The sequence below is a fragment of the Onychostoma macrolepis genome, chromosome 22, assembly GCF_012432095.1.
Source record: "Onychostoma macrolepis isolate SWU-2019 chromosome 22, ASM1243209v1, whole genome shotgun sequence".
NCBI lineage: Eukaryota > Metazoa > Chordata > Actinopteri > Cypriniformes > Cyprinidae > Onychostoma > Onychostoma macrolepis.
The window spans coordinates 18,590,915-18,617,850 of NC_081176.1; the positions used below are offsets into that span (position 1 = coordinate 18,590,915).

Consider the following 26,936-nt stretch of genomic DNA (forward strand, 5'->3'; position numbering starts at 1 on the left):
AAGAAGTTATTCTGTAACCTAAGCTGTAAATTTAACAAGAAACTTTCCATGAATAAGGTACAACTTGATCTCCTGCATGTATCAGTCCTTGCTTTCATCTTTCTTTGCTCAAGTACATACTGCAAAATCCTCATATTTCCATAACAAGATCAACAGCACTCCAGACACACGTAACCTCTTCAAAACATTCAATTCTCTCTGTCCCCCTCCACCACCTCCCACCACTTCTATAACAGCTGATGATTTTGCCACATTCTTCACAGACAAAACTAGAACAATCAGTAGTCAGTTGTAAGCTCCACACATGCAGGAACTCAAACCAACCACGTCTACTGCTTAAACTCCCCTCTTCTCCTTCTGTCCCCTCACAGAGGCAGAAGTATCCAAACTTCTCCTCTCCAGCCATCCTACAACATGCCCACTAGACCCTATTCCCTCACAGCTTCTCCAAGCAATCTCTCCTACACCCTAACCAGCACTCACACACATCATTAACACATCTCTCCTTACTGCATTCAAGCAAGCTCGGTAGGGATGTAACGTATGAAAATATTAAAAATATTTCTTATCACGATTATAGTGACCAAAATTATCACGGTTATCACTATAATCACAGTATTGTTAAAATGTGCTGGAAATGTTCAAAAAGTACCGACACATAAATCGCTTCAAGTTTTATATTTACAAATCAACAAACAACAAATAAATTGATTTTTTGTTATATATGTTATATGTTTTTGTGGTATAATCACTAAAACAATAACATTACCAATGATGTTCGGATTTTAAATGACAACTTGACTGACAACAGTTTAATAGCATGTTCAAATATCTAATGTAAATGTTCAAATAAAGCTTTGAAAAAGTTTCATAAAAAGGTAAACCTCACATTTCAGCCTTTAAATAAAGAAAAGGGTTAAGTCAAAAATGATAACTGATTAATAAATGATTATGGCCCGGTTTCGCAGACAGGGCTTAGACTAAGCCAGGATTAGATCATAGTTCAATTAGGACATTTAAGCAATTTTTATAAATGTGCTTAGAAAAAAACATTATTGGGGTGCATCTTGAGACAAAAGAAAGGCACTGATATATTTTAAGATCAGTCAGTGGAAGTTTCTTTCAGTTGAAACACCTCAGACTTAAATTTTAGTCTAGGACTAGGCTTAAGCCTTGTCTGTGAAACCGGGGGTATATGTATTTTATCTGCTCCATAAATAATTATAGATAACTAATCTGAATTTTTTAAATGTGTAGAATCCACATAATCTTGTTTTTCATCAACCAGTCAAAATTTACAGCAGGGCATGCAAATTCGGTCCGTTTGTGGCCAGACAGAAACTGCACACAGGTCGAATGTTAAATATAAGTCTCTGTAAATCCACTCACTGACACTAGGTGGCGCTTATGGAAAAGCCGTTTCCCGTAAACTCCGTGGACAAAGCAGTATTGCGATTAAGAACACTTCCTTTAGATATTACATGGAGCGAAGATGAAAACAAAATGTCATCGAATCGTTTCTGAAGACAGTCAGAACCTTCAGAGGTACATTCATATAAATAATTCATTAATTCATATATTCATTGTATAATTCCCTTAGCACTATTTTAAAACCTCACAGAACAACCATCTGGATGCTAACCAGTCAGGTTTCAGGAGCGGCCATTCAACTGAGACTACGCTACTGTCAGTCACTGAAGCCTTGCGGATTGCAAAAGCTGACTCCAAATCATCAGTCCTTATTTTGCTGGATCTATCGGCTGCTTTTGACACTGTGAATCATCAGATCCTCCTGTCCACCCTTTCATCACCGGGCATCACAGGGATTCCACTTCGCTGGTTTGAATCCTATCTCACTGGTAGGTCCTTCAGGGTGGCCTGGGAAGGGGAGGTATCCAAAGCACACCAATTGGTCACTGGGGTTCCCCAGGGATCAGTTCTTGGACCCCTCCTCTTCTCCATATACACTACATCACTGGGACCCATCATACATGCCTGGCAGACATCTCGGCATAAATAGAAAGAACATCACCTACAGCTCAACCTGGCAAAGACTGAGCTTCTTGTCTTCCCTGCCACTCCGACTCAGCATGACTTCACCATCCAGCTAGGTTCATCAACAATTACCCCATAAAGTTCGGTCAGAAATCTGGGTGTAATCTTTGATGACCAGCTGACTTTCAAAGACCACATTGCAAAAACTACTCGATCTTGCAGGTTTACATTGCACAACATCAGAAAGATCAGGCCCTTCCTAACGAAGCATGCTGCACAACTTCTTGTCCAGGCCCTTGTCATTTCTAGACTGGACTACAGCAATGCTCTTCTGGCTGGACTTCCATCATGCATAATCAAACCTTTACAAATGATTCAGAATGCAGCAGCATGACTGGTCTTCAACGAACTCAGACTTCATTTGCTGCTTTATTTATAATTTTTTGTGGATTTTCTTTATTTTTATGGTCACTTTTATTCAACTTCATGCTTTTTTGCTTAATAAAAGTCTTTATTTATCAATTTCTTAAAAAAAATAAAACGGTAATAATAATAATAATTGTACCTACTCCAAACTTTTAAACAGTAGTGTATATTTTATTAAAAACAAAAGCGGCAAACCTCATGTAAATGAATGAAAAATAAACTGCTTTTACTGACCAATCGTACAAAAAGCAGGGGGAAAAAAAACGCTTTTTCAAGAGTTTCAGGCCCTGCTGTGGACTGGTATGCTAAAGCACGTTACAGTAAAAAAGTGAAGTCAGTGAGTGAGTGAGAGCAAGGGATGTAGACCTGATTAAATTAGCATTTCTAACGCCTCACTCACAACACCATTCATCACAAATGTTTGACTACATTAATACAGCAATGCATCGCTTCTACACGTGGGACGTCAAACCCCAGCCAACATCTGCAGCCCAGGTGCGGCACAATGGAAAATATAGAGAACAGGGGAAATGTTGATCACGGCAATGGCTTGTTATGTTTATGTATCAGTAAAAACTCCGCTGACACTGAGAACAAATGTCCACCCCCAATCCAAACGTCACTCAACATTTAATAGAGGGCATCACATGGGAAAAGTTACTACAGACCCACAAAAGTTTAGTAAATGAGGTTTTACATAGTACTTCCTGTGGTTTTTAACTGCTGTGGGCATTTCTGGAGCAACTGCGGACTGTAATTATACCAACGTGGACCGATTGTCACCACTTCTTTGTGATTGAGCGCTCTCGCTGTCAACTTTCGCAATGATTTTAATGGGTCGAAACCGCTGGTGTGACAGAACTTGGAAAAAGCGCAGAAAACCCGGCAGCAACTAGTCCGTGTTGTCCACATTTTTTTTAACATTAGGGCTGAAACACATCTGTTTCCAGAGGCTTTCAACTTTACATGACACAAAAGAAACCATATAATGGCACTTCCAGGGTAGTTATCTTTAAAATCGACGGGTGAAATTTAGCGAAACCTCTCAGTTTGCTCTTATCAAATGTCACATCAATGTACCAAAACAGTCGCGTATTATCCAGAAAGAAAATATTTAAACATCTACACGCTCACATGGCAATATAATTTCTTAAGACCTCAGGGAAAAAAGGCGGGAGGTGAAAGCATGATTAAAGCGGTGTGTGTTTTGACTCGAGGGCGGCTATCGCTTTACACGTGCTATGATTCCAGCTTTGGGAAATGAGTCCCTGACAACCAATCATTGTTATCCCGGGCATGTACTGGCCCAGTGCAACAGAACGCTTTATTTAGGAGTTTGGCAGGTACCGGGTCTTGTCCGGATTAATTAGGGCAGAATGTAACCAGAGCTCCGGGCTGCTTCGGCTTCAGCCAAGGCCCGCTCTTCCGCTTCCAGGCCGCCTATCTCCATATTTATATCTGCAGGCTAACATGACTGAAATAATGCCTGCTAAGCTCAGTGTAGAAGCTGGCCTGAATCTGACCTCTATCCAGAGGGGAGCGCCAAGGATCGGATTCGTCAGTATTAACCCTTGTGCAACCTTATGGACATTTTTGTCCATTTTAGTTTTTTTTTTTTTTTAATAATTTTGCCTGTGTTAATGCTAACTGCATAAATTTTGTCTCAGGTGTGTATTTATATTGGAATTTTAATATTCCACACTCATTTCCTTTAATAAATCTATTTTACACTAGGTACAAAAAATAGTTCCTCTCAGCACCTTTTGGATAAAAATGTCCCCATTGAAGCCCATAAAAATTGCTATTTTTTAATCGCAGTGCCGTTAACTGTAAAATGACACAATTTTTGTTAATAGGCTTTCATTCTAATAGGCGTTCACAAATCCAACCACTGTGTGCACCAGCGGAGTTTTGCTGGCATCTAATGGGGAAAATTTGGTACTGCGCCCAAACAAACTTTTTTTTACTTCAACAATAATCTGCCATGGGTCTTCTTTAAAATGAGACCAAACTTAAGTCTGTGCACCCAAGCTTCCAATTTTTATGACCGTTTTTTTGACATGGACATTTTTGTCCACTATGGACCTTTTTTTTATTGATGCACAAGGGTTAAGCATAATTTTACTTGGGTTTTATTTCTATGCTTGGGTATACATACAGTGTAGGCATCATTGTAGTATGTGTGTACTGTATTGTATGCGTGCAGTTACATTTTTGTCAGTATGCTCAGCTTCCATGAATTTTTTTGTGCCAATTTGTTTGTCCAAAAGGAGGCAACACTGCCCTGACTAATTGTTTCACAGAAAAACATCAAACTACTGGAGACTGTATTTATCAAACTCAAGTGAATTTATGATAAGAAAAAAAAAAAAAAAAAAAAAGACTACAAATATCTGCCAATAGGCTCTGAAAATTCAACTTAATTCAGCTTAATAAACTTTTCATTCCCAATCAACAGATATTTTTTACTGTTTTAAGCATAAACTGATTTAATTTTGTTCAATTTCCTTAAAAAGAAAGTCTTTGTATCTCAAGCAAATTTAACTTGATTTAAAAATGTTTAAATTAGAGCTGTTAGCCGATTAAAAATTTTAATCTAATTAATTACATGATGGGACAATAAATTAATCTAATTAAATCGCAAACTAGATTGGGCTGTGAAAATACTACAAAAGATCATTTAAAGACATTATTGTGATAAATGGGAACAGTATCAAGTAGACATTCCAAAAAATTTAGCTTTAGAAAGAAATATTTGATTTGATTTTACATAACATTTATTAAACATAACGGTTTAGGCTACAACAACCTAACATAAACTATGGAACATAAACAAAGATCATTTGAGAAACTTCTCTGTATTTTTTGTTCATACAATGAAAGTCATTGGTAACCAAATCAGCTTGGTTACCAACATTCTTCCTTTTTTTTTTATGTTCCATAAAAAAAAAGTAAGTGAAACAGGTTTGAAACGACCTGAGGGTGAGTAAATGACAGAATTTTTCTTTTTAGGTAAACTAGTACTTTATTTTATTTTTTATTTTTTTTAAGGAAACTAAAACTACCAGTAGGTGGCAGTAAATGTCTTTATGAGAAAGTCTTTCATTCATTGGCTTCATTCAAACTGCTGATTCATTCAGGTATGAAGTAAATGGCTCTCTTTATGAACAGGCCATTGAATCATTGCTTCACCTGATTTTTTTCAAAACGTGGATTCATTGACAATATTGTAGTCTATTTAAAATATAACACAATATCAACTTCTTATTTACTGAACTATTGTATAAAATCACATTTGCACTCGCTCCATTCAGGACAAAAACAACACTCGTGTGATATTGCTCTCACTGCTCGTGATATCGCTTATCATATGACATAAACATTAGACAAAAACTCATAAGGGGCATTTTTTTCCCCAATATCTTACATTTTAAGGGCATATAACTGCATTTTATATAGGCTATATAACGCAGTAAGTTGTTGCCCTGCATCATGTCAACAGTCAACAGTATGAAGTGTAAGATGGGCCAGTGCGTTAATTGCGTTATTTTCCCATAACTAATTAATAAATTAACGCACTAAAATGACAGCCATAGTTTAGAATTTGAAAAAGACAAAAAATACTGTGGAAGATATTCATTTTTGCAGTGCATGCAACATTTAATGCTATGACTTTATAAATGTAAGACTTTCAGTTCTGATGTAAGACCTTCTAGGTTTTCCTTTGCTGTAAACAAAACTTGGCTCTCACGGGACATATTCTCACCGGAGCTTAAGCTACGCCTACGTCATTCACTGGAACGCCACTCTCTTGCAAACGTGTGTATGACAGTTAGCAGAACCTAGAGATTACAGTATTTAAAGTTTTAAATATGGATATTTTTCTTACAGAGACTCATCAGTTTGCTTCAGAAGGCCTGTATTAACTCCCCGGAGCCGTGTGGAGCACTTTTTATGATGGATGGATGCACTTTTTTGGGCTTCAAAATCTTGACCCCCTTTCACTACCATTATAAAGCTTACTAGTAAAACTTACTAGTAATGACGTATACTAGTAATGACGTATACATTGCATGAGCACCCAGGCTCAACATATTAATAAAAAGCCAATCAAAACAAAGTGAAGGATGTTTTTACAGGAGCAGAACAACTGAGACTGGTCTGTGTAAAGTCTGTGATATCGGCCACATTGTTGAGCACCTGTATGTGAGTGAACAGACGTGTTTGTGTGTTGTCCAAACTCACTTTTCTCCTGCAGCTGTTGTTTGATCCCACTCAGAGCAGGGTCCATAGACTCCACCACAGAGCCCCTCTGAACATCCACCCGCGCCTTGATCTCAGACGATCTCTTCAGAGACACACGCGACGACTCTCTCTGGACTGTATCAACACACCAGTATATAAACATACACACTTAATTCTGAATCAACATATATTTGTAACCAGACACAAACAATCATTTATATAGATGTAAATTATATATACCGTATTGACCCGAATATAAGATGATGTTTTTTTCTTGGAAATACCTATGAAAAAACGCGGTCGTCTTATATTCGGGGTCTAGACTTTGACATGTCAGTAATACACCCACAACAATAGGTGGCGCCAACAACGCATAAAACGAGTGTGCCATGAAATATGTAATGTAATGTGTGTTGTAACGATCGCAAGTGAAAACAAAAGAAAAAGAAAAGCTTACAGGGGCATGAGTCGTGACTGTCATGTTAGCCTGATGGGAACAAACTTCCTCTGTAAGTGATTTTAAAACATAAGACTATACCCAGATTTGAAGACTACAATAAGATTTAACTTCTACTGTAAATAAAATTTTGGTAGGCTACTATGAGATGGATAGCCTAAATGTTATATAATTCAAATGGGCTACCTGTTATTTCAATGGTATATCAAAAAGTGTATATTTTTCAATGTCATTGTTGGTACATTTTACCAGTATTTACCATAATTTCAAAACAAAAATTAAAATAGGAAAAATATGCAATTTGAAAATAATTTAAGAAAATATGTTTTACAGAGAGAAAAAAAAACAAACAAGATTTGGTTTTCAAAAAGCCTTTTTCCAAACGGTACATCTGGGAAAAGGGGGGTCGTCTTATATTCGGGACAATACGGTATATATATACAGTGAGGAAAATAAGTATTTGAACACCCTGCTATTTTGCAAGTTCTCCCACTTAGAAATCATGGAGGGGTCTGAAATTGTCATCGTAGGTGCATGTCCACTGTGAGAGACATAATCTAAAAAAAAAAATCCAGAAATCACAATGTATGATTTTTTAACTATTTATTTGTATGATACAGCTGCAAATAAGTATTTGAACACCTGTCTATCAGCTAGAATTCTGACCCTCAAAGACCTGTTAGTCTGCCTTTAAAATGTCCACCTCCACTCCATTTATTATCCTAAATTAGATGGACCTGTTTGAGGTTGTTAGCTGCATAAAGACACCTGTCCACCCCATACAATCAGTAAGAATCCAACTACTAACATGGCCAAGACCAAAGAGCTGTCCAAAGACACTAGAGACAAAATTGTACACCTCCACAAGGCTGGAAAGGGCTACGGGAAATTGCCAAGCAGCTTGGTGAAAAAGGTCCACTGTTGGAGCAATCATTAGAAAATGGAAGAAGCTAAACATGACTGTCAATCTCCCTCGGACTGGGGCTCCATGCAAGATCTCACCGTGGGGTCTCAATGATCCTAAGAAAGGTGAGAAATCAGCCCAGAACTACACGGGAGGAGCTGGTCAATGACCTGAAAAGAGCTGGGACCACCGTTTCCAAGGTTACTGTTGGTAATACACTAAGGCGTCATGGTTTGAAATCATGCATGGCACGGAAGGTTCCCCTGCTTAAACCAGCACATGTCCAGGCCCGACTTAAGTTTGCCAATGACCATTTGGATGATCCAGAGGAGTCATGGGAGAAAGTCATGTGGTCTGATGAGACCAAAATATAACTTTTGGTCATAATTCCACTAAACGTGTTTGGAGGAAGAAGAATGATGAGTACCATCCCAAGAACACCATCCCTACTGTGAAGCATGGGGTGGTAGCATCATGCTTTGGGGTGTTTTTCTGCACATGGGACAGGGCGACTGCACTGTATTAAGGAGAGGATGACCGGGGCCATGTATTGCGAGATTTTGGGGAACAACCTCCTTCCCTCAGTTAGAGCATTGAAGATGGGTCGAGGCTGGGTCTTCCAACATGACAATGACCAAGCACACAGCCAGGATAACCAAGGAGTGGCTCTGTAAGAAGCATATCAAGGTTCTGGCGTGGCCTAGCCAGTCTCCAGACCTAAACCCAATAGAGAATCTTTGGAGGAGCTCAAACTCCGTGTTTCTCAGCGACAGGCCAGAAACCTGACTGATCTAGAGAAGATCTGTGTGGAGGAGGCCAAAATCCTCCTGCAGTGTGTGCAAACCTGGTGAAAAACTACAGGAAACGTTTGACCTCTGTAATTGCAAACAAAGGCTACTGTACCAAATATTAACATTGATTTTCTCAGGTGTTCAAATACTTATTTGCAGCTGTATCATACAAATAAATAGTTAAAAAATCATACATTGTGATTTCTGGATTTTTTTTTTTAGATTATGTCTCTCACAGTGGACATGCACCTACGATGACAATTTCAGACCCCTCCATGATTTCTAAGTGGGAGAACTTGCAAAATAGCAGGGTGTTCAAATACTTATTTTCCTCACTGTATATATATATATACACACACACACACACGCATATAAATCTGTCCAAGACTACTGAGGATCATAAAACTGTTATTTGTCAATTTGTCATAGCGAAAGCTAATAATGTCAGGTAGGCCTCAAACTTGTATTTTTTACAGCAATAAAAGCTCAAATAAAATTGACTTGAAATTCAAACACTCTCACACGTCAACAGCATGTCTGTCTTGACCACCACAGGCATATTTTTCCTATAACCTGTTCATGAACGGAGCTCCCATACAACCAGTAGTCAGGCATTTGCCGAAAGCCTGTGGTTTCAATCAAATACTGTCAACTCACATATACATATATATACTTTGAATGTTAGATGTTAAAATGTATTTTAAGTTATCACATTCCTTTTTAAGTTAAAGGAAATATATCCTTTAAAGGTCCCATGACATGCTGCTTTTTGGATGATTTTATATAGGCCTAAGTGGTCCCTAGTACTGTATCTGAAGTCTCTTTCCCGAAATTCAGCCGTGGTGCAGAATTTCAGCCACTATGAGCCAGTCCCACAATGAGCTTTACTTAGGACGTGCCATTTCTGTGTCTGTAGCTTTAAATGCTAATGAGGAGGAAAGAGGCGGGGCAAGGTGGAGGGTGGGTGTGTGGCCTTAACCAGCTTGCGCTACCATGCGCTAATGTTGACAGTGGATGTATTGCAATGGCTCGTAGACACCAGTCCTTCAAGCTTTCCAGTTTGACCTAGAATCTGATCTGGATGGAGAAGCACCGGATGAAGAAGTTGCAACTCAGCGGCTACAGCAGGACGTCTCCGAATGGTTAGTTTAAAATATTGTGTCTGGATACGGTACTTTAGTTGGTTTGTTTATGTATGCGGTTACAGTTATTATCATGTAGCTAAAGCTAGCCATAGGCTTGGATGAAGGAACTAAAAAAAATACTTCAGTGTTCATTTGTACATCCAAACACTGAGCAACTGCCATGCTTCGCTCGTTTGAAAGCCATGATGTCTCTCGAGGAAAAAAAAACATTGCCCTCGCCTCGCACGGTAGTAGCTCATTTTCTCATGGGCGGGCAAAGCAGAGAAAGGGGAGGTAACCTTTCCCCGTATGACGACATAAAGGGAAGATTCCAGATTGGGCCATCTGAGCTTTCATTTTCTCAAAGGCGAAGCAGGATACCCAGGGCTTGGTTTACACCTATCGCCATTTCTAGCGACTGGGGGACCATAGGCAGGCTAGGGGAACTCATATTAATGTTAAAAAACCTCATAAAGTGAAATTTTCATGCCATGGGACCTTTAACTTAAAAAGGGAAAGGAATGTGATAACTTAAAATACATTTTAACATCTAACATTCAAAGTATCTCATACCTATTAAATATAAATATTTTATAAAAAAAATTTATATACATTTTTATTTGTACAATTTTTACATTGATTGTCAGACCTAAAGTCAACACTGTATTTAGTGATTTAAAGATCTTAATATTTATTTCTTTACCTATACATTGTTATTTTGAAAATTAACAAAAGTAAAAAGTAGAGTTTTATTATTTTTGAATTTATGCAGATATGCACTGCTTTCTGTTTGAATTTCCTGTTTTGATCTAGTTGAAAGACCAACAATTTTACATATTTATTTTTCTTCAAACGGAACACATAAAAATGTATTTTACATATTTAATATTAAATGTAAATATAAATATTTGTGTTTGAATTTCCTGTTTTGATACATTTTAAAAGCCCAATTATTTGACATTATTTGTTTTCTTAAAAATTAATGAAATGCACTAAAATGAAATTTAAGTATTTAATATTAGATTTAAATATAAGTATGTGTGTTTGAATTTCCTGTTTTGGTGCAGTGTAACAGTCCAATAATATCACATATTATTTTCTTAAAAATTAACAGAATGCATTCAAATGAAAATACTATAAATATTTACTATTATAATTATATTTGATAAAATTTTAACATTTTTATTTAAAAATATTTTAAATCAAACGACAGCTCTGCATGTACAGCTCCTAACACAATACATGTCACTTTACCTTTATCTAGCGATTTCTCTACAGCCGTCCTCTTGGGCGAGTTGATCTTCCTAATGAGGGTAAGGTGTACGATATCGCCCGTCCGCTTCATTACCTCCAGGACTTCCTGGTTGGTGAATCCCTGGAGGTTCACGCCATCCAACTGTTCACACAGACACAAAGACAATCAAGAAGTCACTTCAGGCCCAGCTAACCGACTGATTAGCCTAGTGTGAGGCTGGGGAAAGCGCGACAGCTGACCGCATCCACGCTCAAACCCGTTTCTTATTAAACTGTGAATCGACGTGAAATGAAAGAGACGTCTCGCTTAGTTGGCGTTCTGTTTTGTCAGAGTGCTCGTACGGACACAAGGCTAATTAAGGTAGAGCTCATTAAAAAGTGATTAAGAACCCACTGCTATTATCCTGTCGTGGACAAGGATTTTCCCGCTCTGCTCAGCAGCGCTGCCTGGAACCACGTTCTTCACAAAGACCCCCACCGCATCTGACATGCAACAGAGATGAGAGATAATAATTAACAGCGTACTGATTAATCATCGGGTTTCTGGGAAAACAAGGCAAAATATGTTTCTTACCCTTAGTGGTCAAAGCGTTGTGTCCGATTATGGAGATCCCGAGGCTTTGGCCTTCCTTCTTTTTTAATGCAACTTCATGGATTTCATAGCCCTCCAAATTTGGCTGCAACATTACAGAACAAACACTGACATTTATTTTACTGTTTCTAAACACTGCTTTTTGCTACAGGGTGAATCTACAAAAACATGTTTGAAGCCCTATATTAAAAAATTATATGAAAAAAACTACATCACTGTGAAGCGTCTGGGCGTAATACGTATTAATAATAATAATTCATTTTATTTAATGGCGCCTTTCTAAACACCCAAGGTCACCCTAGAGCAAGCAAACTGGTAAAAACAGTAACAATAAATAAACAAGTCCTGCCAGCATTACAAAATTCAACAGCACAACTGCATAAATACATCATAAATACAATAAAGGCTTATAAGAGCAATAATAAGATCAATTAATAAGAGCAAGTCATAAGAAAACCTGGGTAAAAAGATAAGTCTTAAGACGAGATTTAAAAGTATGAAGGCTGTTATTATTGAGTATTATTGACATGAGCTTCAAAAGAAAGTGGACTATTCAGAATGACACCCAAACTCCTGACCTGCTGAGAAGGACAATTTGCATTATTATCGATATCCACAGTAAAACAATCAGATTTAGACCTCAGTTTTATCATTGTTGAGTTTTAGAAAGTTGTCTGAAAGCCAGTCTTTAATTTCAGCTAAACATCTGGTCAAGGAAGGTGGAGGAAAAAAACTAGAGGGTTTGGAAGACATGTAGAGCTGGGTGTCGTCGGCATAGCAGTGAAAATGGATACCATATTTCCAGAAAATATGGCAAGAGGAAGTAAATAGATGATGGGCCCAAAACAGAACCCTGAGGGACACCAGTATTGTCTGTAGATGGTCTTGAATTAAAATTTTTAATTTGAACATACTTAGTGCGACCTGTAAGATAAGACCTAAACCAGGACGGGGGATGGGGGACGGGGGACGGGGGTCAGTGATCCCTATAGAAACTACCCTGTCCAGAAGTATCTTGTTCAAGATCCTATCAAAGGCCGCACTCAGGTCAAGAAGGACAAGTATTGTTAGTAAACCAGAATCAGCTGCCAATAACATCATAATTTTGACAAGAGCAGTCTCTGTACTATGGTGGGGATGGAAACCGGATTGGAATTGCTCAAACAATTTATTATTGGAGAGATGATTGTGAACTTGAGCTGCAACACATTTTTCCAAGATTTTTTTGAAATGAATGGAAAATTAGAAATTGGTTGATAATTTTCTAAATTTGATGGATCAGTCCCTAATTTCTTTAGAATAGGAGTAATAATAGCAGTTTTAACCAGACACAATAATTAAATTCCCACTTCTGTAGGACAGTTATACAATTACTGTAAAACAATGATTTTTTTTTTTTAGCTTAAATCAGCATAAGGCAGCAAAATAATTATAAATATGCTGTATTAATATTAATAATGTATACTTTTTGCATTATAGTTAAGAGAATTTGGGGGTGAAAATTAAAATAATCCAAAAAATGCTAAATTATAAAGCAAAATAAAATCATGAAAATTTCTCCTCCATTGTCGTGCAGAAATACATCTGGATATTTTATTTAAATATTATTTCAGTGATTATTTTATTTCAGTATTTTTTTTATGATTATTTTATTTAAATTACATATTTTATATTTTTATTAATGCAATACCATTTTAATTTAATTTAAGGTGACAAAACAAATACTTCAATGTTATATAAACAATTACAATTTGAATACATCTTATATATTTGCTTTATGATAATGATGAATTTGGTGGCCATAGTACTTATGTTAAAATAATGTCTTCACCACAAAATTTGCCTTAAATTTTTTATCTTTTTAAATTTTCACTTTAAATTTAAAATGTAAACATTATATACACACACATACAATTACATATTTATTTATTTTTAAATGTTTAAATATAATTGTAAGTAAAACTAATTTATTATTCATTTTAAAATGTAAAAATTAAATAAATAAATGAAATTGTATATTTATTTGAAATTATTGAAATTGTATTTGTTATTCATTTTAAGGAGTAAAATTTATATACACACACATCTCATTTATTCATTTATTTATTTAATTTTTATATTTTAAAATGTCGAATCCAATTAATGAAAAGTAAAATCCCACAAACTATCAGTCCATGCTAAATATAGAAATTTATTACAGGAAACAGTATTCAATATTACCAATAAACGATGTTCCATTATTTATAAACAAATATAATCATGTTTGTAAAGTCACAATGTGAGACAATTCATATCTAAACAAGGTTACAATATCATCTCTTCACAATCAAACAGACACTCAAAAATACAGGTGCTGGTCATATAATTAGAATATCATCAAAAAGTTGATTTATTTCACTAATTCCATTCAAAAAGTGAAACTTGTATATTATATTCATTCATTACACACAGACTGATATATTTCAAATGTTTATTTCTTTTAATTTTGATGATTAGAGCTTACAGCTCATGAAAGTCAAAAATCAGTATCTCAAAATATTAGAATATTACTTAAGACCAATACAAAGAAAGGATTTTTAGAAATCTTGGCCAACTGAAAAGTATGAAAATGAAAAGTATGAGCATGTACAGCACTCAATACTTAGTTGGGGCTCCTTTTGCCTGAATTACTGCAGCAATGCGGCGTGGCATGGAGTCGATCAGTCTGTGGCACTGCTCAGGTGTTATGAGAGCCCAGGTTGCTCTGATAGTGGCCTTCAGCTCATCTGCATTGTTGGGTCTGGTGTCTCTCATCTTCCTCTTGACAATACCCCATAGATTCTCTATGGGGTTCAGGTCAGGTGAGTTTGCTGGCCAATCAAGCACAGTAACACTATGGTCATTGAACCAGCTTTTGGTACCTTTGGCAGTGTGGGCAGGTGCCAATTCCTGCTGGAAAATGAAATCAGCATCTCCATAAAGCTTGTCAGCAGAAGGAAGCATGAAGTGCTCTAAAATCTCCTGGTAGATGGCTGCATTGACTGTGGACTTCAGAAAACACAGTGGACCAACACCAGCAGATGACATGGCAGCCCAAATCATCACTGACTGTGGAAACTTCACACTGGACTTCAAGCAACGTGGATTCTGTGCCTCTCCACTCTTCCTTCAGACTCTGGGACCTTGATTTCCAAATGAAATGTAAAATTTACTTTCATCTGAAAAGAGGACTTTGGACCACTGAGCAACAGTCCAGTTCTTTTTCTCCACAGCCCAGTTAAGACGCTTCTGACGTTGTCTCTGGTTCAGAAGTGGCTTGGTAGCCCTTTTCCTGAAGACGTCTGAGCGTGGTGACCCTTGATGCACTGACTCCAGCTTCAGTTCTCTTTTTGTGAAGCTCTCCCAAGTGTTTGAATCGGCTTTGTTTGACTGTATTCTCAAGCTTGCGGTCATCCCTGTTGCTTGTGCACCTTTTCCTACCCAAATTCTTCCTTCCAGTCAACTTTGCATTTAATATGCTTTGATACAGCACTCTGTAAACAGCCACACCTTTCAGTAATGACCTTCTGTGACTTACCCTCTTTGTGGAGGGTGTCAATGTTCGTCTTCTGGATCATTGCCAAGTCAGCAGTCTTCCCCATTATTGTGGTTTCAAAGAACAAGAGATACCCAGAATTTATACTGTAGGGATGGTCATTTATTCAAACTCAAATGTAAATATTCTAATATTTTGAGATACTGATTTTTGACTTTCATGAGCTGTAAGCTCTAATCATCAAAATTAAAAGAAATAAACATTTGAAATATATCAGTCTGTGTGTAATGAATGAATATAATATACAAGTTTCACTTTTTGAATGGAATTAGTGAAATAAATAAACTTTTTGATGATATTCTAATTATATGACCAGCACCTGTACAATACAATAAAAACACCCTACAACATTACATTAAATAATGCTTCACCATTTAACCCCAAGGGTGATAAGGTTTGCAAAGTCACAATCCAAAACAATTCACATCTTAATAAAAGAGTTTCAATATCACCACCAAGAAGCGTAGGGAGGACACATCATGATTAAAAGAAAGGAAATGTGCAGCAACTGGATAAGTAATATCTTTTCTCCTGATGAAGCTCTTATGTTCACTGATCCTCTGTTTCAATTGTCGAGACATCTCGACAACTGAAACTGAGGATCAGATGTCTCGACAATTATATTTGATTATATTTGTTTAGAAATAATGGAACAGCGGTAATATTGAAAAGTATCTTTTATTGGATATTTGAGTCCTTGTTAGTCAAGACGTACGAGTTGGTGTTTGGTCCACATGTGTCGATTACATTCGTTGGTGGTGACTGCTTTTAAATATCTTGTCTGTAATAGTATACATATGCTTGATGAAGGTCAATAGACCGAAACGTTGCTGATTCCTGTAATAATTTTCTATATTTAGCATGGACTGATAGTGTGCGGCATTTTACTTTTCATTAATTGGATTCGACATTGTTATTGGAATATTTCTCCTACGCACCTATCAATTTCTCAGGTGTGCTGAGTAAGTGTTGATTGAGTACATTTTAAAATGTAAAATGATTAAATTTTAAATGTAATTATAATTATTATAATATATTATATTATAATATTATTGTAAAATTATATTATGTAATTATATTATATTTATTTATAGTTAAACCATTTAAATATAATTGTAAATAAAAACTAAATTTATTATTTATTATTAATTTCTTGTGATTTTGGGATCAAATATTAACTAGATAGGTTTATTTTTTTAAGATGATATTGCATCATTCATTCACTGATTTATTGTAAAGGTGGTGTATTCTGTACCGTTTTGCTGCCCCTGCGGGATGGCACAGGAGGTGGAGATGGCAGAGAGGTGACGGGAGCCGTGGCGGGGGCAGGCGGAGGTGGAGGCGGAGGCTGGGGCGCCCCCAGAGGGTCTCGTGCGATCAGCATTCTCACATGGGTACCGCAGGACTGCAGCACCTGCACCACCTGGTCACTGGCCAGACCTCGAGTGGACGTCTCACCGATCTGCAGGATGTGGTCACCTGTTCTCAGCCTCCCGTCCTGGAGGTGAATGAGAGAAAGGAGGAAGTTGACATCATTGAATATCAGGTGAATCAGACTGTCCATCCATCTATCTATATTAGATCCATCTATCCAAAAAAAGCTCCTCTACCAAATTATATGGTAAAGCATTCAGACGTTTTTTTTTTTTTTTGTAATTCCCAATGATTGTTGCAAAACTAAACAAAATGATAAAAAAAATAATAATAAAAGGAAATGTTTTTTTTATATATTGTTGAAATAATGTACATTTTGACGTTTATATATTTAAACTTTTTATATATTTTTGTTAAATTACATGTATCTAAATATTTGCATATACACATTTATTTAATTTTTATGTAATCAGTTATATTGTTAAACATACACAATGTAAATGTTTAAAAATGCTATCTTTTTTTTGTTAAATTATACATGTCCTAAATATTTGTAAACATACACTTATTTTACATAATTTGTTATATTGTCAAACATACACACATTAAATGTTTATATTTAAATTTGATGCTTATTTCTCATATATTTGTTAGAATTATTTAAATATTTTATTTTGTGTGCATATATATATATATATATATATACATACATACACACACACACAAACACATTTTACCTGTTAACAATTGCAGATTGCATTATAAGTCATTTTTACCAGCCTCCAAAGTGTAATTTACCTCCCAAATGCAGGCCTGAGCCAAATCTTACATTTACAACCTAATTTGTACCCATCATCCACAGGTGCAGGAGCCAAAAGTCTAACATCCACAATAACCGTGTCACTCTTACGTGGCCTTTCCTCACGGCCCTTTCCGGTCGGCTTGAGCTGTGAGACGTATTCTTCTTTCTAGGACTCTGGCAGACGGGTCGAACGAACGGCGAGAGGAAGGGGAGGACTAAAGAGTGATTACACAAAGCACGGAGAGGAGAACAGCCGTCTTTGTGAAGCGCGAGACATGAAAGGCGTTTGATACATCAACTTGCGCAGGGAAAATCTCGGCAGCTTGTTCCTGCCACTGTGCTGGGGACAGCGGGGGTGCATTGAAGCCCGCCGCAGCCATTAAAGGTTGAAATGGGAAACGCCAGGGATAACAAAGCCCTGATTTTGACAGCTTTTTTGGAGCATAAGATCCACTGATGTGTGAAATGCAAGCAATGTGCCTTTTGAACAAGAAGGGGTTTGTTGCCTGAGCTCTGGACACTGGGTGGGAGAGAAGAGGAGGTGTGTGTGTGTGTGTGTGTGTGTGTGTGTGTGTGTGTGTGAGGGGTCTAAACCAGGACAGGTTGTTTTCCAGTCTCTGTCCCTCCTGGCTAAGCACTGAAGAGAGCAAAGCTGACATCAGTAGGTGTGTATTGAACAATCTACTTTTCAAGTTCCCACGTCAAATGCTTTCCAGTAGCGCTGAAGATACGAACAGAGAAAAGTCATCTAAATAGGATTATTGCAAACACACGCATACTGTACATCGTTCTACATGATGTCTACTCTGAAAACAAGTCACTTTTGTACCGTTTCATCTCATAACTGTTCCCCTAATGTTGACATTTAGGTAGACATCTAAATGTCAACTTAATAGTTTTTGTATACGGTAAAAAAAACCCCGATATAACACACTTTTATTAGTTATAACAACATTTAAAAAAAAAAAAGTAATTAATGATAATATAAATATATCTATAAAATTCCACATTTACAGAGCCCCTGAAAGGGACATGATGATGGCTAAAAAAAATGAACTAGGAGAAAACAACAGTTTTCTAAGAGAATGCATTTTTGCGAAAGAACGCAAAAGTTTTGCAAGCTAACGCAAAGTTTTTTGGCGAAACGCAATAGTTCTGCAAGCTAACACAAAGTATCTCAGGAAATGCAATAGATTTGCAAGCAAATGCAAAGTTTTTCAGGGGAACGCAACAATTTTGCGAGCAAACGCTTAGAGCCAAATTTACTAAACAGGGCAAATTCCCTGGGGAACGCAACATTTTTGCAAGAGAAACGCAATAGTTCTGCAAGCTAATGCAAAGTTTCTTGGAGGAACGCAATAGTTTTGCAAGCAAACGCAAAAGAACTCAACCATTTTGCGAGTGACCGCTTAGGGTTAGATTTACTAAACAGGGCAAATTCCCTCGGGAACGCAACAATTTTGCAAGAGAATGCAACAGTTTATCTTGGAGGAATGCAATAGTTTTGCAAGCTAATGCAAAGTTTCTCAGGGAATGCAACAATTTTGGAAGAAAACGTAAAAGAACGCATCAATTTTGTGAGCGAAATGTACTAAATGTACTAAACAGGGCAAATTCCTTCCAGTTTTTCAAGTGAACACGATAGTTTTGAGAGAGTGCTCAAAGTTTCTGGGGGAAACACAACAGTTTTGCGAGCGAACGCCAATTATGTCAGGGAACCCAATTGTTGTTTGCGAACAATGAATAATGATTCATAATGATTGCGATTCTAGAAAATAACATTCAAAACTGCCTAAACTGCATTGGGTGTAATACTGCTGAATCACAGATATTAACTTAATGGTTCAGAAGCTGCCCATAATTCTTAGAAAAATGTGTCGAGGAAACGTGTACAAACCTTATCAGCCACGCTGTCTGGCACCACGGTCCTGACGACCATTCCTGTTGCCTTGCCTCCAACAATCCCAAATCCCAGGCCGGATCCATCGTTCACCAGCTCAATCTCCTCCACGTGTCCCCACTGATCCTGCAAAAGACACACACAGGAGACAGTTTTCAATCTCTTGTCTTGTCTTATACATTTAGAGGTCAGTGGGCATCGTCATAATTTACTTTGAGCCACAAAACTGTCTACTTAAAGAATAAAGATCCATTCAATCACCTTTGATTGTCTAAACAGGGAGCAATTGATGACCCAAGACCTATGACTACATCCTGCAGCAGAGTCGTAATAGGGCACGAAATGCTAATGAACGTGTTAACGGTGTGATCCCGCAGTGGCTGATCAATGTCAGGGTCAGGAAAGCCCACGAGAGTCTTTGTGATCTCACAAGCCGCACTCCTAATCACCCAAGTCTCCTTGGGCTCATATAAATGACCTGCAATCAGTACATTTCTGTTCTCTTATTACCAGGCTGTTATCTGCCGGGTGACTACCTCTGCAATTTTCTCACTATCTAATGAAACCCCTCCTCTGCTGTTCGCCCCGTCGCTCTTTCGAAACAAAGCTTTACACTAGTGCTCGTCCTGCTGTGAGGAGAATAAAACCATTTCGGAGATAAGAAGTCTCTTTCTGAGTCCTTTTGAGACTTACCCGGGTCGAAATTCATTCACACTTACCCATCATGATTCATCAGTGTACATTAGATCAGGGATAAAATTGCCATTCTTCAATTTTACGCAATTTGTATGATGTTGCATAATGGATGCATATGGATGTTTTTAGGATTGGGTTTTGTAATTAAAAAAAAAAGGGGGAGGGGGTAGATTTTATGTGCTTTTTTGCAACTAAATATTTGAGTTGAGAACAAAACAAGACAAAAAAAAAAAAATATTTAAAAAAAAACTAAACTAAAAAGCAACACAAAACATACAAAAACCTAAAAATAAATTAAAAAAAGAAACAAAAATAAAAAATAAAACAAATAAAACAAACAAAAAAACTGAAAAAATACCAAACAAATAAAATAAAACTACATAAAATGCAAAAAAACTAAAAATAGAATGCAAAAATAAACAAAATAAAACCTCAAAATAAAAATAAAATAAACATAACAAAAAGAAACGATATACAAAACAAAAAAAACTACTAATAAAATGCAAAATAGTAATAATAAAAAATAAATGCAAAACAAAACACACAAAACCATTTAAATAATTATGCTTCTGCAAAAAGACTCAAAGTTTGCTATTCCTTTGAACATGCCTGGCAATCCTATAATAAATCTGTTAGAGGATTCAAACACAGCAAACACTGATGACCCAAACCCAACAAATACAGCTATATTTCTTTCCACAAACAGCCGTATTTCCTTCAGGCCGAAGCTTACATAAACATATATACATTAGCGATGGTTAATGAGAATGCCATTGTGGGAGGCAGCAAACATCTCCGTTGGGAAAAGGCTTGGATGTTATTCCTCCAGGAGTGGGAATCCCGGAGCAGTGCAACACAAGTCATGCCTGCATGAAACTTTCCAATGGAGTATGATTAGGATTCAAGACATTTTCAAGGGCTTCAGAGGTCTGGGTCTACAGAGAGATAGAAGGGCAGGGGAAGTGGGGAAAATATACCTCAGCTACATTTGCTCCTGCTCCCCTCCATTTAAGGAATGGAGCGGTGATCCCTTGGGGTCCTAACAATCTTAAATAGATAAATATTTTCTCAGCTTTAAACGATAAGAGAATAGATTGAAATGGAAGGGAAGGTGGGGGTCTGTTTGAATATGGGGTTAGCAAGAGGACATAATACATGCTTGCGGAGTGACGTCTTCATTGCGAAGCTTTTAAGCCGACATATGATGATTGACATTAGTAATTCCCAAGTCTCAGATTGACAGGTATTTAAACGTAATAAAGAAACAATGTGTTTGTAGTTAAGTAATAACGGCTTAAATTTTACATGATCAACAAGGGTGAATCTCTATTTCTTCTATTTTTCTTCCTCTCCTTTGGTACAAGTGGACGGCTTCATGGCATCTGTTTGAACATTGTTCTTTTGAACTGTGAATTGTGATATGTACTTCTGATGTGAAACTAAATCTGAATAAAAATGTTGATCATAAAAAAATAATAATAATAAAAAAAAAACAAGGGTGAATCTCAGGAAAACATGTCCATGTCACCAAAAAAAGAAAAACATATTTAAATCACAATATTCACATTTGTAAATCACTGTAATCAATATATAAATCAATATATATCAGTATAAAAAAAAATTAAAAAAAAATGAAAACACATCCAGGTCACACAAAAAAAAAATTATATTAAGTCACAATAAATATATATGTATATAAAATCACGTTTCTAAATATATAAAGTTTTTAACTTTTCTTTAAAAGAATATATATATATATATATATATATATATATATATAATTCTTAAAAATTGTACATTAAATGGAACAAAATTATATTTTGAAAAGAGCATAAATTAAATGTGGGATTTCTACAAACAAGATAAAATAGGGCTGACGATTAAAAATGGTAAATTAATAAAAGTGTAATAGAATTAATCATATTAATCACACAAATTCACAATTCTAAATATTTGTCTAAACAAATCTAATTTATTTAAATTTTTAATATAAAAACAAGCATATTTAAATATTACATTAAAAACTAAATTAGCATTTTTCTAATTAGCATAAATTAAATGTGTACAAATACTAATACTATATTAATCATTAATTGCAATTATTTGCAATACTAAATATATTAACTTAAATACATGAATAATTTATTTAAAAATGTAAATATTTAAATTATTACAGTAAAAACAAACTACTAATTGGCCGGTCTAAATTAGGGCTGACAATCAATTTAAAATCTTGAACAAAACTTGAAAATTGAGAGTTAAACTGACACTGGTATAAATACTACTAAAATTATTATTATTATTATTATTATTATTATCATTATTATATGTTTTAAAAAGTTTAAGAATAATTTTTTTTTCCCCTGATGAAATTTTTGGGTAAAAAAAATTGGTTGACTTACAATCTTGGATCACAATAATCGTCAGTATCACATCTTGGCAAAGCCTTCTGTACACACTATTGCCTCTTGCGTTTGTGGTGTTGAGTCATGTTTGCGATAAAATCTATTTTATTTTATAGAGCGCAACAAACAGACACTTAATCTGACTTATAAACAAGTTCAGCGGCACTGACTACTTTGTTGACATCTGGTGACAGAGAGTTTGGCTAGGCAACAAGCAATCAAATGAAAACCAGACTTTTGCTCCATTAAGCACAACTCTGAAATGGAACAGCACACGAATTAAACCAAAGTCTGGCTATGATACGCAGGACATGGTCCCGAATTAAGGATATTAAACATTTCAAATCGAAAAAATAAGCATCAACAGAGCAGAAATACACAAACTTGCTTGCAATGTGAAGACCAAATCAAAACTACTGTCATTTTTCCAGCAAGAGGAACTCGCTGCGTGTATTCGCCGTTAATTTGAGAGCGGTTGGGTACTTAATTAAAGTAGACGAGAGGGAAGCGTTGTGTTTATTGTTGAAGGCTTAGGTTAATGCAGTTCATCTACTGGCTGTTGGTCTTTCCAGCCTCATTTTCTTCCTCTTCCGAGTTTATTTCTTTCGGTGGTACAAAGGTCTTTCAGATGAACCTGAGAAAGTTTGCGCATTTTGTTCTCCTTCTGTTTTTGGTTTAGACACGTTCAGATTATAACAGGATGTTTTAAGGGCTGTATTTTTCCTGAGGATCCCATTATAACAATGGGAACAGGACAAATAAATATAGTCTTAGTTCAGGCTGAATTGCTGTTTGCAGCTCAGGCAGGTTAAATCAAGATCCTTAAGCAATTTGTTATAATTTCTGTCACTGGATTTGATCATTTGTATATGTTTGTGTATCTGGTCAAAATTAAAACATCAATATAAACTAAGCTCAGTTTGTTAGGCCTTAGGAAATATTGGGCAGGTAATATTAAACTTGAAAACCATGTCAGAGCCAAAAATGACATCTGCACTTAAGTTTAAAAATGTACATGAAACACTACCAAAAGAAATTAAATTAGTTACTGCTAATACTAATAGCATGTTTGTAAGTATTTATGCTACTTTCGGGGTGGGCGATATACCGATAGGCATGATTAACCGGTAGAAATTTGTCAACTGGTAGAGGTTTTTGGACTATCGTATCTATCGCGGTTACACGCTCATGTGAAGTTGCTGTGCTACATGGTTATGGAAATGTATTGTTTGCACGTGTTTTTACTGCGTACTGGGAGTTATTTTTGCCGCTTTATAGGCCTTGAGCAGTTAAATACACACACTTGTATGTGTCAAAATGTGTTGCAAATCTTTGCAAGTATCCTCGTAAACAGTAATTAAGGTCTTAAGTGAAAGCAAACAGCTGAGAAAGAAAACACATATGTAACAGTATATTGAATCCGGGCAGCTCTTAAAGTGACAGCAGTCTAATATTCCTGCTGTCTGTAGTTCCTGTTATCAAACAACAAAACAAGAGAAAATCTCTCAAAGCTCTTCACTTTTGTAACTTTAATAAGAGGAAATATATATTTAATTTACACAGTAAAGAATATGCAATGTTTTTATACATTTATTTGTTCTACTGTAGTTTTTTTTTTTTTTGGCCTATTGCTCTTTTCTTATTCTAATTTAAATCGCTGACTGTTTACTTGTCTTCAGTGAGCTTGAGTATTTTTTTTTTTTTTTTTAATTTAGGCTAGTATTAGTTTTTTTGTGATATTGACATGGGTAACAAGAATTATGAAATTTCTATGGTATCAAAATTCTGATATCATAAAGACCTTATTTAAAGCAAAAATAACTATATTGTGATATACATATATATATATATATATATATATATATATATATATATATGTATATGTATGTGTATATATAGCTACCATGAAATAAAATTACTCATATCGTGATGATATGTTCCCGCCACTGAATAAAAATAAATAAATAAAATAAACAAAAAAATAAAAAAGGCAACTGCTATTTTATATCACAAATAAAATGCAATTCACTCAGAACTGAGAGAAAAAAGTCAGAATTGCAAGATATAAACTCTTAACTAAGAACTTTTCGCAATTCTGAGATTTCGGACAATTGTTTTTTTTTTTTTTTTCCATAATGGAAAAATAAAATGAAAACCTAAATGTGACTTTAATCTCACACTGCACACTTTTTTTCAGAATTGCAAGATACAAAATTGGGAGATAACAACAAGTAATAATGAAAAAAAAAAAAAAAGAATTGCGGGATATAAATTCAGAATTTTGAAACAGCTAATACAACTATTAACCTAATGGATCATGCTTCTTCTCGTCGTTTCAAACCTAAATGCTGTTATTTTTTCTGAGGAACAGAAAAAGCTTTTTTTCCCCTATCAGAGATAGTTTGAAGCGATCACAGGCTGCAATTTGGAGTTCTAATCAAATACGGTGTAACGTCTGATGCCATGATGTTTAGTCACAGAGAACCAATGGCGTTTGATGTTACTACCATCCAACAAGTGCCACAGCAGGTGCCATATTTTATTTTTTAAACCATCAAGCTACAGTTTCAAAGTATCTTCCCCAACTGCTGGAGAACTATAAGAGATACAAAGTCCAAGTTTGTATCTCTGGACACCACTGTGGACACCACAATGCAGTGACATTTAAAACAGCCGTACCGTCTGAATGGGTCCAGATGTGGAGAGTCGGGGTTTGGCCGCAGTGTCTCTGGCCACCACCAGCTCCACTCGGTCTCTCTGTTGCTGGAGGAGAGCAATGGCCTGCTGCTGCGTCACGCTCTGATCCAGAGGAATCCCGTTAATCGCCAGAATCTGATCGTTCTCCTGCAATCTTCCATCCCTGGAGATAAGAAACATCATTATTATTATCCATGTGATAAATATTATGATAAAATGTTATTAATATTAACATTTTAGCTTCGTAAACAAATTCATAAATAGGTCTGTCAACAAACATTTATTTTAAACATTAAAATGTATCCAGAATGTCCAAACAAAGAAACTGACCTAAAACAACATGAAGATATTTGCAGAATGTGGCGTGTACAGCAAAAGGGACGGATTTCTGAATAACCAGAGCGGTCTCACCTGTCTGCGACGCTCCCTTGTTGCACCTGTCTGACGAACACACCGTGACTGCCGACCCCCTCTGGTCTCAGGCCGACCACACTGAAACCCAGACCTCCAGACAACGGCTTCTGTAGGCTGATGAGCTCTGACTTTCTTCCCTAGGTTAAAAAAATCCAGTGAAGATGCATTATTCATACTAACTGTATAAACAACGCAAGCTGAACCAAAAACATAGTAGAAATTATGTTCAATATTTGGCATGGTAAATAAAACAATGTTTATCCAAAGAAAAATTACATAAAATACATCCCACCTTTGCCGCTGCATGTATCCATCTCTGAAGCTGCTCAGAAGATACGTTAGTTGAAGCTGTACCGTTGGACACCACGGATCCCAAGCTGCTGGACGGACGACTCGCACTGACGATCAGCTGACCCTTCCTGGAGAAACTGAACTCGGTGCATGTGTCCGGAGGCAAGCTGCTTAACTACAGAGTAGAGAGGACAAAGTCAATTCTAAAGCTACACAGAAAATAAAATATAATACTAATAATAGTCATTATTATTACTACAACTATAAGTGTGATTGATTAATAATAATAACTGAATGGATGTGTTAGACCAAATACTTAAATGTTTCGTATTCATTATTTAGACAAACATAAATTGTGCCTGTTTGTAATGTGAATTAGTTTGAAATATAATAATACTACAAATAACAAAAACAACAATAATGCCAATTTATAAACTTTTAATAATAATAATAATAATAATAATAATTTAATGCATGAGTTGGGTACTTAAATGTTTCAAATCTGTTTTACAAATTTGTTATAAATAATACTTAATACTAATAATATTATAACACAAGTAATAATAAATTATTATTATACCAATAAAAACAAAACGATAATGCCTATTTGCGAATGTGTTTGAAATACATTTTAATAATAATAATAATAATAATTATTATTATTATTATTATTATTATTATTATTACTACTATTGTTATTATTATTATCATCATCATAATTAATAATAATAACAACAACAACGATAACAATTTAATGCATGTGTTGGATACTTAAATGTTTCAAATGAGTTTAGAAAAATACAAATTGCTTAAAAATGTTATTTATAACAAATTACGAATGTTATATTTAATAATAATAATGTTATAATTAATAATAATAATGTTATAATTAATAATAAATATTATTATACCAATAACAACAAAAACAACATCAATAATAATGCCTAGTTACGAACTTGTTTGAAATACATTTTAATAATAATAATAATAATAAT

The 26,936-nt window shown here is 35.6% G+C and overlaps 1 protein-coding gene across 6 annotated transcripts in view; it reads right to left on the reverse strand.

Annotated features, from left to right (window-relative positions):
* patj (PATJ crumbs cell polarity complex component) overlaps positions 1–26,936 on the reverse strand; it is a 135,366-nt gene that overhangs the window by 101,875 nt on the left and 6,555 nt on the right. For all 6 annotated transcript variants that reach the window (XM_058760163.1, XM_058760166.1, XM_058760165.1 and 3 more), the window contains exons 5-13: positions 25,943–26,116; positions 25,648–25,787; positions 25,219–25,399; positions 19,436–19,564; positions 16,618–16,860; positions 11,771–11,873; positions 11,591–11,679; positions 11,197–11,338; positions 6,667–6,801 (exon numbers count right to left, since the gene is read on the reverse strand). In XM_058760163.1, coding sequence (XP_058616146.1) covers positions 6,667–6,801; positions 11,197–11,338; positions 11,591–11,679; positions 11,771–11,873; positions 16,618–16,860; positions 19,436–19,564; positions 25,219–25,399; positions 25,648–25,787; positions 25,943–26,116 — 1,336 coding nt within the window. The remainder of the gene's footprint in view (positions 1–6,666; positions 6,802–11,196; positions 11,339–11,590; positions 11,680–11,770; positions 11,874–16,617; positions 16,861–19,435; positions 19,565–25,218; positions 25,400–25,647; positions 25,788–25,942; positions 26,117–26,936) is intronic.